The following is a 17,023-nucleotide window of genomic DNA, read 5'->3' on the forward strand; positions in this document are numbered from 1 at the left end:
CATGTACCTGAAATATGAGACGGGAATAGATGGCCACATGATTTTAGCGTTGTGTCATAACTGTCCCGAATCCAAGCGCTTAATTAGTTTAACCCTGTAAGTGGGGCGTAGCGTCTAGTAATCCACAGAGGAAACCAAATGGAGGTAATGCTCAAATTTTCCTCAGGCTCTTTCAAAGGTGGACCATAGACTGGGGTAAACAGTCCCTATATTACATATACATTGTGAATGGGACTAATGTAGCTCAACATCTTAGTTATGCATCTCTCTCTGTATCTCGTTCGTCTTAAAATTGACTTTCCAGCAGATTTTCTGAAGGTAATTTAAAACTTGATCTCCATTAATTGCCCAAATAGCTATGGAGGCACTACTATGGCCCATATTGATAGGATAGCATCTTGCTGTTGATGGAGATTTGTGGGATGCACATCCAGTTCCACCACATCCCAAAGATGCTCTATTGGGTTGAGATCTGGTGACTGTGGGGGCCATGTTAGTACAGTGAACTCATTGTCAGGTTCAAGAAACCAATTTCAATTAATTCAAGCTTTGTGACATGGTGCATTATCCTGCTGGAAGTAGCCATTAGCGGATGAGTGGTCATAAAGGGACATGGTCAGAAACAATGCTCAGGTAGGCCGTGGCATTTAAACGATGCCCAATTGGCACTAAGGGGCCTTATGAGCTAGGAAATAGAGTTGACTGACTGAAGAACATGTTGTAAAGACAAATATCACAGCTGTTATTTTCACATTTTGAATGTGCGCTTAATAATATTATAAGTAATTATTTTTGATGCAGCATCATTTAATGAATGCATTTTAAGGTACCAGTGCATTGTAGAAATTAGGGCTGTCACTTTTGAGAAAAATCTAATTCGAACGGATTTCGAATATCATGCAATGTATCCGAATATATTCGAATATCTAGGCGCCGCCCCCCACGCGCATCAAAAACTCACCGTAATGGAGATTCAATCACAAAATTATTAACAGTGACAGTCATAAACAGGGTTGTCTGGATTACTTTTTACTTAATGTTTGAAACAGCAGGTTATCAACTTATGAATAACAAACTTATATATAAAAAAAAAATGATTCAGAACAGTTACAAACAATAACGTGACAACTTAGCAGCAGGAGTATATAGACAGACGCAAACGGAATTCGCGCCCGCAGATTTCGGCAGAAAACTCCGCGGAATTTCGCGGATTTAATGCCCATCATTGACAAGCACACATATCCCGCGCTTGAGCGTGTTTGTGACCAGAACTGTCATTGACAACAAGCACACATAGAAAGCCTATCCCGCGCGTTTGTGAGCCGTCATTCACAAGTACATTAACCCTGCGCGTACTGTTTGCTTGCCCGTTTTCAATGATAGAGAGCACAAACCCTTTGATACTTGAGATGAAATTAAACTTATAGATGAGTTAATCAGATCTCACTTGACTCTGTCGTCTATGTGACGCGCGACAGTCAGCACATGATCATTTAAAACCCGTTTACAAGACAAATGCTGTTGTTTAATATAAAGTTTACATTGCGTTGTAAAAATGATTAAATTATCTTCATACATGCTAATTTCATAATGCGAACGTATTAACACAAGCTTTTTATTCTGCTATAATATTTAACACTATAAACAATATGTCATTTTATATACAAACTATAATTCTATCTTGACATGCACATGAGGTTCATTTAGTCCCATTTGATTCCCTCTCTTGCGCACAGTTGCCGTCGTCAGTCTCACTCTCAGCCTCCTTCCTATTATGAGGTGTTAGTGTAAAAAATGCGCTACACATGGCATTTAAAAAACCGGATGGTTTATTTATAGTTCGAATACGAATATTTCACGTCATGTTCGAATGCATATTCGAATATCGAATAAAAAGTGACAGCCCTAGTAGAAATGCACTGTTTACAATCAGCCATGATAATTTTTTTCTGTAAGAGAAAGTGTCTAATATCTGCAAGGTTAGTGAATCGGTATCTCTTAAGTTTTGGGTACGCTTTAGTGGGGTAAATCTAATGTCTCCACACAGGCCTTTATGACCTAAATGTACACCGGGCTGGTCATGAATGTGTTTGCTTTGGACGAGTATCTTCCTCATTGTCACTAGAGAGTTTGTTGACACACAGCAAATGCCAAATGCTAATAACAGTAGCCAGAGAAGTGTTTATATCACACCCAGCCTCGCCTGCAAACATTCGCCATAAACCCCAGCATGTAAACAGACGGTGAAAAGTTTGTAGTCAGGATTGAATATTCCCAGTGTTCTCAGGATTCTTGGTTGAGGTGCAGATACCTCAAGTATCTCTCAAACCAAACCTACCCATTTAATAAACAGACCCATAAATGAAGGCTTTATGTTTCTCCTCTAGCCCAAAACCACGTACCATCTTTGGTCTGACCAAAGCCCAAAACTTAGTCTTTCTAACAGCCTGCCTTTTTCAAACAGGTCCTCAATGTTATGGACTATGACAGCGTTCTGTCTCATTTGTCATCTGCTGTCGCTCAGTTGAATGGAACCAGGGCAATATCTTCACCCGAGCTTATAAAATCAAACCCTTCACCACAGCAGATTTGGGGTTCTGTTATAATGTGGTGTGCTTTTACAATTCAAACCGAGTGTTATGTGGACCTCTGGCAGCACATAGTACGCTATACTGCTGACTCACAGCTGGGATTAAACAGGCCAATTAAAGCTTTTCCTATGAAACTATTCATACCCCGCCAGAGTAGCTGTCTGCGCCTGTTTACATTGTCAAGTCCACACATTCATTCCATCATTTGGTGTGAAGGTATGCATGGCTTAAACTGTGAATGGCAGCTTAGCCCACTGTTTATACAGTAAGTGCCTGAAACACTTTCTAACAATGCATGTAACAATAATACATTCTGCTTAAAACATTTCTAGTGATGTCATAAAAACCATTGTTAAAAGGAAAAATTTGCATTTGCCTGTATGCATCATTTGTGCCTTTGAAAGATCTTTTTTGTCCAATACAGTTTACAGTAAATTTAAGGCATACACTTGAGTGTGAATCATACCCACAAATTTGGCCTTGCAAGCACCTTGCCCCACCTTGCCTGTAGCTGTGCTACAGAAACACATAAAAAAACAAACATTTTTACTAATCCAAATAATATCAAATTCGGGTGATTCTCAAGAAATCCAGACTTTAACGGTGTCCAGCATCAGATTTTTTTTTAAAGCAATTGAAGCCGATTTTTTTGCACGTATAAGATTAAGGTTTGAACTTACTATAACCATTATTTTTTTTTATTATTTAATAGGATTTAAAAAATATTTCCTATAGAATTATTTACATTTTTTAGATTATCATCATAAAAAAATATCATTACCGCAACAAGATATTACAGTAAATATATGCATTTACAAACTCATGTTTCGGTAATGAGAACAAAAAAATTGTCTAGGTACTATGACAAACAAAATTTCAACTTTTATCTGGAGAGAAAAAATAAGAACTGCTTACCTGGTAGCCATCTTGAGTGTCACAGTCAATTATGTCCCTTACAACAATTTTTTTTTTTTTTTTAATGTTAGTGCCTTGAGGGCTTAAACAATGATTGAAAATTGTTGTGAAGGAAGAGAAAATTTTTCTTGGACACATTTATATTCCTTATTATTGTCACTACATTTACCAAATGATCATCAAATACCACATGTTTCTTTACTGGTAATGTTTATAGTATAACATGCACTGAAACTTTTTATTTTTTAGATTTTTTTAATTATAAATATTTCCATGTCAAAGAACCAAAATTCAGGACACATTGCGGTAATGAAAATGTTACCCTTAAATGTGGAAAAATAAAAAAACGTAATTAATGCAAATTGCGGTAATGAATATGTTCCCCTTAAATGTGGAAAAAAAACCTTAATTGGTTTGTATGATGTCATTTGAAATCATGTGCGAAATAATACATGAGATGTATGCTTCTTATTTTGATACTCTTTTTTGCATTTACTTTTTTATCAAAATGTTTCAAGACACCTCACAAGTCTAATTTTGCGAGAATCACCCATTCAGATTACTACACAACACCCTTCCGCTGTGACTTATTCACGATACAGTACAGCTCCTTGTGCCTTATTGCTTACATACATTTTTATGCTTTTTTGTTTCAAAAAGAGACACAGCGAAATTCATGATTTTACAGTGAGGGTCTAAATGAGTGAAGAATACAGCAAATTACTGCGATCTCATGTACTGTACTTTTGTTTGACTTTAAAGCATCACTTCTTTATTGCAGTCCGGATACCTGGACGAAGTCTTTAAAATCCAAAGATGTGTTTGTTTACACTGTATTTGAATGTGTGCCTCTTCTTCATCATATGATAAATTACTGCTGCCATGATCAGAAGAAAATGTACACAAATTTCTCTTCGAATTAAAATTCACAAAGTTAAGTTTATAACAAACAGCACAAATATTTACAAAAAGTGTAATCCATTATAAGCCAAATTCACATAGAAATGAGGCGTGTTTGCAGTGAAAACAATCATAATGACTTAATTCAACACATTTGTGCCTGGTTAAACCTGATTGTGTGTGTTTACAGTAGTAAATAAGAGATTTTGTGTTAAAATGCCTCGTGAAAAAGTAGTGCAGCTTTTTAGTTCAGTCTTTCAAATGGTGATTTAATGATTCTGACAAGATTCTGTGACCTCCAAGCTAATGTCAAATTAGATTTGTTCACCTCTTAAATCTGATTTGAAATGACAGACGTTTCTAATGTTATAAAGGATTGTATTTCTTAACAGATTCAAACATAACCATTAACAAACCCCCAAAAATCTCAGCGCAACATCCAGCCATTGTTTCCACCTTAGTGAAAAATTTGGAAAACAGCACGTTCTTGGGTTCCTTGAAGACTGGATATTTTTTTCTTCTTCAAAGCCTAAATACAACCAGAGCAAGTGGCACGGATGAGCCAAATTTCATATTTCAGCATAGGAAAGCCAAGAATTAGATTGGGTCATGCATAATTTAATACAAAGATGGAAAATGGCTATTAGGATTGAAAAAACAGCTCTGTAATACAGTGAGCGTTTCACTCACAAATACCGAAAGGAGAGCGAGTGCCAACTTTAGACTCGTATTACTGCTAAGGTAAACATTTACGTGATGAGTAATTACAAGTAATACTCCATAAATATGAAACCATTTACTGCTGAATATAATGGGGTCTTATTATTTGGGTCAATTCCCTTTTCTCTTTCAGTTAAGATACTGATTTTGTGTGAGGTACACTGTCTGAAAAAAAAGTACAAAACTGTGCCTTTTCTGTCATTAGTGGTCCCCTTAAAGGATAAGTAATTTTTCTAAAAAAAAAATCCAGATAATTTACTCACCACCATGTCATCCAAATTGTTGATGTCTTTCTTTGTTCAGTCAAGAAGAAATTATGTTTTTTGAGGAAAACATGCCAGGATTTTTCTCAATTTAATGGACTTTAATGGACCCCAACACTTAACACTTTTAATTGCAGTTTCAAAGGACTCTAAACAATCCCAAACGAGGCATAAGGGTCTTATCTAGCGAAACGATTAAAAATATGCACTTTTAAACCACAACTTCTCGTCTTCCTCCGGTCCTGTGACACGCCAGCGCGACCTCACGTAATACGTCATCACGTCAAGAGGTCACGGATGACTTATGGGAAACTACGCCCCAGTGTTTACAAGTGTGGAGAAATGACCGTTCCGACGTTGTTTTATGTGGAATGATACTAATTAATGTCTTTGTGTCAGTTTATTGTTTAAAATGGTTCCTCAAATGTGCGTTTCATATATGTAACACATGACGCAATTACGTGAGGTCGCGCTGGCACGTCTCACGACCTGAGGAAGACGAGAAGTTGTGGTTTAAAAGTGCATATTTAAATTTTTCTTGACAAAAATGACAATCGTTTCACTAGATAAAACCCTTATTCCTCATTTGTGATCGTTTAGAGTCCTTTCAAACTGCGTTGAAACTGCAATTTTAAACTGCATTAAAACTGTTAAGTATTGGGGTCCATTAAAGTCTATTAAAATGAGAAAAATCCTGTAATGTTTTCCTCAAAAAACATAATTTCTTCTCGACTGAACAAAGAAAGACATCAACATTTTGGATGACATAGTGGTGGGTAAATGATCTGGATTTTTTTTTAAGAAAATCCTTTAAGGGTTCCTTTGTGCCATTATTAGATACACAACACATTAAAGTTTATATTTTTGGGTACAATGTTATACCTAAGGACCTATTGTTTACCTTTAAAGACCTATTGTGTAATGTGTTAGGGGTGTAAAACATTGAACTGTACCTTTAAAGGTACACAATAGGTCCTTAGGTACAGTAATGTACCAAAAAATGTATTTTTTTTATGCCTGTAAAAAAACATTTGAAGGTACCACCCCAGTGACAGAAAAGGTACAGTTTTACATTTTTGTTTTACAATGTAGATTAAAATAAGATGTACTCTAGCTTGCTTATTGATACTTTTAAAGTTAAAGTATTATATCTAAACATTGTGTCTAACTGAATATTATGCTGTTTATTTCAAACTTTTTTTTAAACATTTTCTAATAATATTCACTTGGTCTATGAAGTTAGTCAAAAATATTTCTTTTTTAGGACATAACGTTACGTCTCATAAACTTATTTTTCTGTGGTTTCACAGGATTTATTTTGTATGACGTATTAGCATTAAAATGTGGGTAAACAGAAAATGTTCTGTACCGAAATATGATCTGTTAAATTGCCCTTTACTGCACATTTGAGCAGAACATAACAAAACTGAAGCGCAGAAAGAGACTGAATACTGAAAAGGAAACACAACGCTCCCAAAAGACAACAATTGAAGCTCTCCATTGTAGTTAAATTTCATCACATTTATAAAGCTCTGTTCCCACAGGGCATGAATGTTCTGATTCTGAATCCAACTATGCTAGATGCCTCGTGACTCCTCCACAGCATCAACCAAACAGCCCCCTTAACACGTTTTACACCATGCCATCATGACCTATTGTCCAATCCTACGTTTGTTTTCTTCACGATTCCGACAGCGTCCGTCACGCAGAGGTGTTTGACTTGGCGGCCCAGAGGCATTCTGGGATATTTATTTGTTGTCAGATTGGAGATATAGAGTGGGCATGAGACATAGCCAGCTGTGTCAACTCGCTTTCTACTTATACAGACGTTATGCCAACAGGGTGGAGAGCTTTAGAGAAGGCGGTGAGAGAATTGGCTGGGAGTGCGGACAGCATACATATTCCTGACAGTGTCATATAGTACGAGATGTTATTGGCCTTTTTTGGAATTGCATCTCAAAGTTTGGAAGATTTTTGATGCAGATGGAGTTTGACATGACCCCGACAGCCACCTTATTTTATAAAGAGAGCTCACCGAGACTCACGCCAGAATTATGAGTGTGATTGTTGAGTTTGACCGCGGTCGTGCATGATCTCACTTTGCTAAGTTCAGCAAGTGTAATTCCCATCCGTAAATCGAATTTAAAAAGCCAAACTCACAACAGCACATTCATAATAAAAGTGCCGTGTTTGTCACCCCGGCCAACAGGAAGTTTCTTCGTGAATAAATGCGAGTATCTGTCGTTGGCCACCACCACCGGTGAGAGAAAGACAGCAGGTGTCAGTGAGTAGACGCGGACTGACGGATCTCGGGGATCTGCGTGATGTCCGTTGTTGCCCATGCGTCACACCATACATTTGCTCAAAGCGAGGACGCTGCAGTCAGGACGTTCTGCACATATCATGTTGAGGTGCTTCATTGAATCTTGCACTGTCCGGGTTCATGTTGCACCAAACGGGATAATTGATGGCTCGGTAGTATTGTAAAGTCATCAGGCTGAGTGTAATACTGTCTAATTAGCTATTGGAGATATTTAGGAGTACGGATACTGGAGTGACATTGTGCTTGGTGTCCATAAGCCCATTGCGAGGTTTCATATTTTTATACAGTACTGTGCAAAAGTCTTAGGCCACCACCACCAGACGTGTTGTTTAAGAAGTTTTAATGTCCATCCATATTTATTTTTCAATCTATTTCATTAAGGTAAATACATTTTTTTTATATTTAGGAAATATAAAAAAATTATATTTTCAGGACTAAATGTCTTCTTTAGGCATCGTCGGTGTTTAGTGTGAGCAGAATTAAGTAAAAAGACTAATTTCTTAAAAATTAGAAATTAGGATTTAATTTTATTTAGGTTTAAAGGTGCAGTGTGTAATTTTTAGTAGAATCTCTTGACAGAAATGCAAAATAATATACAAAACTATATTATCAGGGGTATATAAAGACCTTTCATAATGAACCGTTATGTGTTTATTACCTTAGAATGAGCCGTTTTTATCTACATACACAGAGGGTCCCCTTACATGGAAGTCGCCATTTTGTGCCGCCATGTTTTTACAGAAGCTCTTAACGGACCAACTTTTTTACTAAGTTGTCTCTGGCGATGACATGTTTGTCCGGTGGTGGCTACCGTAGCTTCTCTATGTGTTTCAAAAGCAAGAGGTGAGCAGTAGACTGAGCCTTTGGTTGCAATTCGCAACCTCGCCACAAGATACCGCTAAAATTTACACACTGCACCTTTAAGAGATCCTGCAGTTTCCTGCTATTGCTCAAGTGGAAGGGGAGTTTATCCTAAAAACTTGACACATTTGTTTACATTTTTATACAGTTTTTAATACTACATACACATTTCCTGTATTTTCTGGATGTATTCTATTAAAGAAACTAAAAAACTTAATTATATATGATCACTATAACATTTCAAAAACAACAAATCTAATAATGGCATGGTGGCCTAAGACTTTTGCACAGTACTGTTTATTTACTCATTTAGAAAATGCTTTTATCTAAAGTAAATTACAAATTATTTGACATTTTGTCTAAAACTTGGTGTCTTGCCATTCTCTTGCCATTCAGCCATAAATTATGATTTAATATATCAGATTATGGAGAGCAAAGAAAGCTCATATAGTAGTTAGGGTTTTGTAAAAGCATTAATGGGTCTGCATCATATATATTCTCCCTTCTTGCTGTTTTAACATTTAACATGCAATCTGAATCCAATCCTCGGTCAAAGTTGGTGACAACTAGTGTTTTAGTGGCCAGCGTGTCTCTCGACTGGTAACACTTAAGGTAAGGTGGTAACACGGTATGCCCCAGAACGATGCTGGGTTAAGTGCTCCCATAAAGACCCATATGTTTCCTGCATGTTCTCGTTCAGGATTCCCATATGTAGCGTAAGTTGCCAATACCAGACTTCCATAGCGATGGGGTCAGAATCCATAATATACCTTCAATTCAATTTCCTTCAAAAACGTCGCTTGGAGGTGGGGAGGGGGGATTTGGGGAGGCTGTAATGACTGCGCGAGAGGTTCAATTTAGTCATCATAGGTTGCTTCCTGTAAAGGTCCCATCTAAAATCTACACGGGTTCCAATCTGGTTTAACCAGTGTTGCATGGGAACAAAAAAGGCTGTTCGGAGCAATTTTGTTAGTCATTTACATGACTACTTCCTCCACCGGTTTATCGGCACGGCCTTCGATGCCATCTGGACAACATTTGTCAGTTGCATCAGAGCACGTATCAAATGTTTAGAAATTTTAAGGGAACGGACAATAGAAAAGAACACGATGGGAAAAACAAAACATGAGAACAATCGAATGTGAATTCATCTTAAAAAAGAACCAGAGGAAAAATGAATCAGATCTTTGATTTAAATTACGCCTCCTATTTGTAACAGATGAACTTGGCCGCTAAAACGGTGTCGTTTGGATGTGGAAATGATATGTGTAAACTATGTAATGTGAATGTTTTAGCTAAGCTGTGTTTAATTTTGTACCCTGATGAAGTGCATGGGAAACCTGTCTTCCCTTAGCTGTCTCATTGAATCATATGGATATAATTTCATCCATTTACGTTTTTCTGCTCTTTGCTGTGGTTGCCAGGGGGCATTTGGAAACAAGCAGATTAAAGGCACATGTTGGCTGTTGCCTGTAGTTTTAAGCCGCTCCGTCTGAGCTCCGCTGTTCTCCGTGCTGAAAGACGTGTCGGCTGTTGTTTTTTTACAGGTCACAGTTACTCTAGGCGCTCAGCAGTAAACCTCATAACACCTCTCGTTCCCCGAATCAATTTTGTACAAGTGCTGATCTTATGCCGTAACCGAGAACTGAGAGCATATCTGAAAGCGCTGCAGTTATTTGGACGCACACTGAATTACAGAAAACTCGTCGTACTGTACAGAAAGAAGTCATGGTGCTCATTAAAATTTGGGCACCCCTTGCCTTTTCAGCCTACTAATTACGAGTAATAATGTATTTAATGCTCGTTAGTTTGCTAAAGGTTTAATGTTAGAATAAATGCGTGCCTGAAGGGAAAGTGAACTTGTTACAGTATAATGGGGAAATATGTTTTATGTTGCAGAACACCCCCGAATGTTTGCGGGAACAGTGATAGACCTTTGACTCTACTGTATGGGAAAGAATGCGGTCTGATTCCCGTAATAAGCACATTAAAATGTGTACCGTGCAATAATGTAAATTGATCTGTTTTGAAACCCTCTAAAATCCTCTGAATCTTTAATTTAAAGGAGTCATGGCATGAAAATCTGATTTTTCCATGTTTAAGTGCTATAATTGGGTTCCCAGTGCTTCTATCAACCTAGAAAATGTGAAAAAAATCAACCCATTCTCTGCAAGCATATGAAAAATTAGGTAATTGAAATTTGGCTCTCCTTATGATGTCATAAGGAGATATTGTTATAATAATCCCGCCCCTTAATCTGCACTATCCAACCACGGCAAAGCCATTTAGTGCAGAGAGAAAGAGAGAGAGAGAGAGAGAGAGAGAGAGAAAATAATTCACAGCACAATTGAGTTACAACTGCAACAAACCACCATCAATGCAATCAGTGTTTACGCTTTATCCGCTCATTTGCATTTTAAAGGACACACCCAAAACGGCACATTTTTGCACACACCTACAAAGTTGCAATTTTTAAAAGCTATTATAAATTATCTATATGTTTTTTTTTTTAGTTAAAACTTCACATACGTACTCTGGGGACACCAAAGATTTATTTGACATCTTAAAAAAATTATTGTGACATGTCCCCTTTAACACCGTAGCTCTATCCCATATCACTAAGCGACACAAAACGTGGTCTTATTTTGCTGAATAATGGACGAGTTGTATACCAAACTTATTAATAAACGTATTTTCTTTCGAAAAGCTGTGTACACTATGGGCTTTTAACTGCCCATTGGGCATTTTCTGGCTCAATCACAGTTCATTTCCCACATAGCCATCAGGTTGAGGTCGGGCACCCCGCGCCAACCACTCCAGCCCGCAATCATCTATGATTGACTCTACGCCCCTGACGCGAACATCAGACCAAAATGTCACTGTGTGTAGACGGCCCGTCATGAGGCCCACTTCCAAATCGTGGCGTCAGATACTCACCACCATGCACTTTATACGGTTATCACTCTATTTACCTTAAGAGGGGAAAGCAAAACACGATTATGGCAATTAATATGATTAGCGTGCTAAACTGTTTTTATAAATAAAATCAAAGAGAAGTGAAGACTTAGGAGCTTTCTCGATTCGCATTTCGAAAATTGAGCACTTTTGCTGGTTTTGTGGGATAAAATATGGATATTTTTTAACTGCCAAGTCTGTTTGGAGTCTCTTCTTTATTTACTTTTGCTCCTCGCATCTCCAAACTTCACATTCCTTGATTTATTTTTACAGTATTTTGATTCCTCTAGTTTTGGACACGTTGGAAAGATGTTAATATTAGATTTATTTGAAAAATTATGTTTTGTATTTGGCAAATGTGTAATAAGAGATTTTTAAAGTGATATTTAAAAAGAAAATGTAAAGAATCGTAAGTATTCAGTAGAGAATGAGAAACTATTGAGATATTGAGTATTACATTTTGGCAGATTGCTCTGTTTGTATGGTTTCCCATAATGCATTGCTGTGTTTGTAAGGCATCCCAGAATGCTCCGCACTTTGCTTTATTGGCAGCCGATCCTCACGCTAATGTCGAGCTTTACACGATTAGCATGCTCCTCTCTGTGGACTCATAAATTCAATTTAGCCTGAAATTTGTAGTACGTTAAAGCAAGCACTGAAAGAATGATTATTTCCCCTATACATAAATACACACATTTCGGGACATACATAATCGCAATGTTTGTTTTGAAAACTCAGATTTTCAAAGTCAGCACGGGGCGAACGTCTCTGGTATGATATGTGAGCATGTCTGGTTTCTGGAGATTTTATTAAGTTCTATGTTGCGGGTACGTTTCGGGGTATTTTCATGCTGTGAAATAATAAAGGCACAAGTTGACATTGCGGGATCTGACATTGGACGAGACGCTGAGCAAATGTGTCTCAACCACTGTGGCTTTCCATTGTACGAGCTGATGATATGAATATGTCAAAATGCTTGACTGATTACAGCGCATTCAAGGCACTGCTATATTTATATTTCTCAAATATTCTGGTAGGGGTTTATACACTACGCACACTGTAGCCTATAATCCAGGTCACTCAATCCATCCCGGCTATGGCAGTCTAAGGTTTCGTTCCGTATTAAATGGCCTGGCCTCAATAGCAATCCCTTTCCGAGTGATTGAAGGAGGCCGGAGCCCAAATGATGTTCTAAGGGCCCATTAGAAGAATGGACGGCTCTCTCCTTCAGTGAAACAAGAGCTGCGATAGAACCGGAGGCCTCAGTTAGAGGTCAGTGGATAATAGAGAGCAAAGCTGCCATGTCAGGTTTCACTCTCTCTCTGACACCTCCGAGAGACACCGGCTGGGTTCATCCAAGGCTTCTGATTGGTGGGTTGTTTGTATTTGGGGGTGGAGCTAAGAGGAACACAAGAGAACTGGAGAACTGTCACTGTGTTTTTGCTATGCCTAATTAAGCAGATGCCCTAGAGATAGATTGCACATGACTGTCAATTTTAAATGTATGTGTCATTGGATAGGGCGTGGCTTGTTAGTCAGTCATCTATGCTTTTATTTATTTATTTTTTTTATTTGATAGATAGTATGTAAGGTGAGGACAGGAATGTACAGGGTGGAGAGAGGTATACGGGATCGGAAAATGACCATGCGCCGGGATTGTAACTCGGGTCACCGGAAATGCTTCTGCACCATATGTCAGAGCATTGCCCATTACACCATCGGCTCTGACATAGTTTATGCTTTTTTATGATTTTGATGGGTCAGATCAATGCAAATTTAGAAAATGAGATAACAAATCTGATTAATTTGTTTATTTCTACACTCTTAACCCAGATATTGATCGGTGTTTCCGTACATGAAGCTTGTTCAGAAAATGTTATTGTATTTCTCTCCACAGTACTGACAATGCATGTCAAAAACACAGTTTTGTGTGTGTCTCTGTAAAGAATTACTTTTATTCAATGATTGACTTAAGTCAGGCATGAATTTTGTGTTATAATATTATTTATAACACCAAAAGTAATATAAAGGATTTAAATAATGGCAACTTGATTTTTCTGCTACATCAACTATATGTTCTATGTTAAAGGTGTAGCGGTGGATTTTCTCGAATTTTAGAAAAGAACCGCCTTCTCCACTTTTTTAAAAAATGCAATTGTGCAACACATTAATTTTTTTAGGGCAACAAGTTTGCTTTTTAAGTAAACTCAACTTTTTTTACAGTGATATATACAATAATGGGGTTGTAAAAGCTTTGCCCAGTACCCATCATTCCAAAGAAGCTTTACAGAAAGTGATATTGTTGTGCTTTAATTGTCTAAAGAGCCCATGTTGAGCAGTTCAATGAAACTGCACTAATATTTCTGTAACTGGATGTTACTGTAGTGGCCAAAAATTTGATCCAATTTTATACATTTTATACTCTTTTTGTTTTCCCAGATATTTTATTAAAGATGCATTAAAAATATTGTGTGCATGTTGCATCTGCATAAAAAAAATACAGCACATCATGTGCAAAGTTTATAAAGACACAGCCCAGAACAATAAGTACAAAATATTAACATGCAAGAGGATCAACAAATATTAATTACATTTTATTTTGTTTAGATTTTTTGTATCTTTGAATCAAACCCATATTCCCTAATACACTGTGGTTTGCCTTTTTGCCCTTTTGTCTTGTAAAATCCTTAAAAATATGTTTTGTACATTTTGTACCATACACATCATAAACTTGAGGGAGCATTTAAAGCAAATATTGTACACCCAATATTGGACACTAAAAGGCTGGGCTATTTACAGCCCAGCGTTGGATCAAGAAAGGACAAACCAAGACGTTGGGTTAAATTAACCTAGAAAATTTTTATATTTGACCCAACAATGGATTAAAACAACTTTACATTTTGAATTAAAACAACCCACACTCATAAAGGTATAGTTCACCCAAAAATGAAATTTATGTCATCATTTACTCACCCTCATGTTGTTACAAACCAGTATACATTTCTTTGTTCGGATGAATACAAAGAAAGATATTTTGAGGAATGTTTGTAACCAAACCTTCGTTGGCCCTATTCAAATCCATGGTAGGATAAAAGAATATGGAAAAAAATGGGGTCCACAAACTGTTTGGTTACAAACATTAATCAAAATATCTTCTTTTGTGTTCATCAGAACAATGAAATTTATACTGGTTGTAACAACATGAGAGTGAAATGATGACTGGATTTACATTTTTGCATGAACTACCCCTAAAAAAACCTTTTGTGAAACAGAAAGGTTTTTTAGATGTTATAGGTGCTTTAAAGAACCATGTAGACCGATATGCATGGCATCGTAAAGCACCTTTATTTTTAAGAGTGCATTATAGACCCTTTTACAGCTCACGTGATCAAATAGCCTGCGCGCGCATTTGGGCAACAGAAGTGGTGTTATTCCCCATTGGTTCTAACGTGGTAGCAACTCAGAAAGTTTATTAAAACGGTTTCTCAACATCAAAATGTCCCGTTGTTGCGTTTGGTTGCACTAATATAATATACTAATATACGTATATATGTATCTGGCAACTTTATTTTTGGCCATCTGCTAACGTCTTTTATCCACTCCACTATAGTACACGGATCTGGTAGCTGTGTTGAAAATGTTGATAAAGTCAATTTTTTTAAAATAACTTACTGTTTGTGTTGCTTCACTGTTGATTCTTACGATACTTCCGTTGCCTAAATGCGCGCGCATACGCTGCCACGTCATCATTGTGTACAAACAGTAAAAGGGTCTATAGGGTTAAGTACAACCTAACGCTTGGTTGAGAATTACAGTGTACAACCCCCCCCCCAATTTTAGGCCATTACACTCTCAGAAATAAAGGTACAAAAGTTGTCACTGGGACATAACCCTTTCAAAAAGGTACACCTTTGTACCCAAAAAGTGCATATTAGTACTTCAAAGGTACATATTGGCAGTTCAAAGATACATATTTGTACCAAAATGGTACATATTAGGACCTTTTTAAAAGGGTACTGCCCTCGGTTTGTACCTTTTATTTTTGACAGTGTATGGTAGTTAGTAGATGTAGATAGTGTGTTGGCTGTAATACATTGTACTTAAAGGGACACTTCACCCATTTGCATTAAGCTTTGTATAGTTAGAACCCCAGTCATGTTTTTGAATGGTCGTGCATCGTTTCCTCAGTTCCCGCTGAGACAGGAGAAATACAGATTTCAGTGTTGCACTTCCTTCTTTCAATGATGTAAAAATCATCATTTTGCATCATTGAAAGAAGGAAGTCCAATATCTTCGTTGAGGGGGTGACACTACAAACACCCCCGTTCTCGGTCAAATAGGCACCAAATTCTAAATGTATGTTACATTTCGACTACAAATATGACACACTTTCAATAAAGATGAATGTTTCTACGGGTGAAATGCTCCTTTAAATATAAAGAAAATTTTCTTTTGTTTCATTTTTTTGTTTCGTATACAGTTTAAATTAATGTCGAAAAATTCTCACACTTGTGTAAGTACTTGCAGATTACATGACGTAATTTTCTGATGTCCACAGTTCGAGGGGTGTAACAAAGCTTTCTCACGTCTGGAGAATCTAAAGATTCATCTGCGGAGTCACACAGGAGAGAAGCCGTACCTGTGCCAGCACCCAGGCTGTCAGAAAGCCTTCAGTAACTCCAGCGACAGAGCAAAGCACCAGCGCACACATCTGGACACTGTGAGTATACAATAACACATCACTCCAAACTGTGTCAAAAACTCTAAACTGGGTCATTTTGAGAAAAAAGAGGAATGTGTCTTTTTTGTGTTTAAAAAAGTGATTATCTAAAGAATTTCTGAAGTCATTTTTTGTGAATTTTAAACATTAAAAGATGTATTATTTAGTGCTGAGTTTTGCACACACGCTCTGTTTTTAACGAAAGCATTATGTCATTATGACAACATGTTTTTTTATTTAATTAAATTGTTCTCGTAATAAGAAGTAAGGATGTTTACAGGATTGACACATGCACTGGATTTTTTCTGATTTGTTAAGAAAAATCCCTATAACACATAGTAAAACTCTATGTCTGTTATTCGTTGTTAAAGTCATTGTTTACACACGTTAACTGGGGACACACAAAGCCTTTTGTGAAATGATCCAGCTGAAATCCAGCTGGTTTAGAAAGAAAAATGCACACACATACATACAAACACACATGCTGTTCTTCAGTGTAACAGAAAAGTTTGACAGCGTTGTGAATGTAGACATTATACATAAGCGATCCATGCGTAAAAAACTTGCATTTGTAGTTCAGAGCAAAAATCAACCTCTTGCTCCATATGGACCCATGCATTTCATGTTTGCTACCTTTCTTCGACCCAGTTATTAATTTTCCATATACAAAACTCGCAGAAGGTTACAATAAACATGTCTCTATGGGTCGATGAGGGGAAACCCATATATCACGCATCATTTAAGACCGTGCTCCGTTTGTGATTGCAACGACACA

General features: G+C 37.1%; 1 protein-coding gene across 3 annotated transcripts in view; it reads left to right on the forward strand.

The window, feature by feature from the left end:
* The window catches only part of glis1b (GLIS family zinc finger 1b), a 98,264-nt gene that overhangs the window by 49,330 nt on the left and 31,911 nt on the right, over nt 1–17,023 (forward strand). For all 3 annotated transcript variants that reach the window (XM_065246688.2, XM_065246690.2, XM_065246691.2), the window contains exon 5: nt 16,087–16,248. In XM_065246688.2, the coding sequence (XP_065102760.1) occupies nt 16,087–16,248 (162 nt within the window). The remainder of the gene's footprint in view (nt 1–16,086; nt 16,249–17,023) is intronic.

The sequence above is a fragment of the Paramisgurnus dabryanus genome, chromosome 11 (assembly GCF_030506205.2).
Source record: "Paramisgurnus dabryanus chromosome 11, PD_genome_1.1, whole genome shotgun sequence".
Lineage (NCBI taxonomy): Eukaryota > Metazoa > Chordata > Actinopteri > Cypriniformes > Cobitidae > Paramisgurnus > Paramisgurnus dabryanus.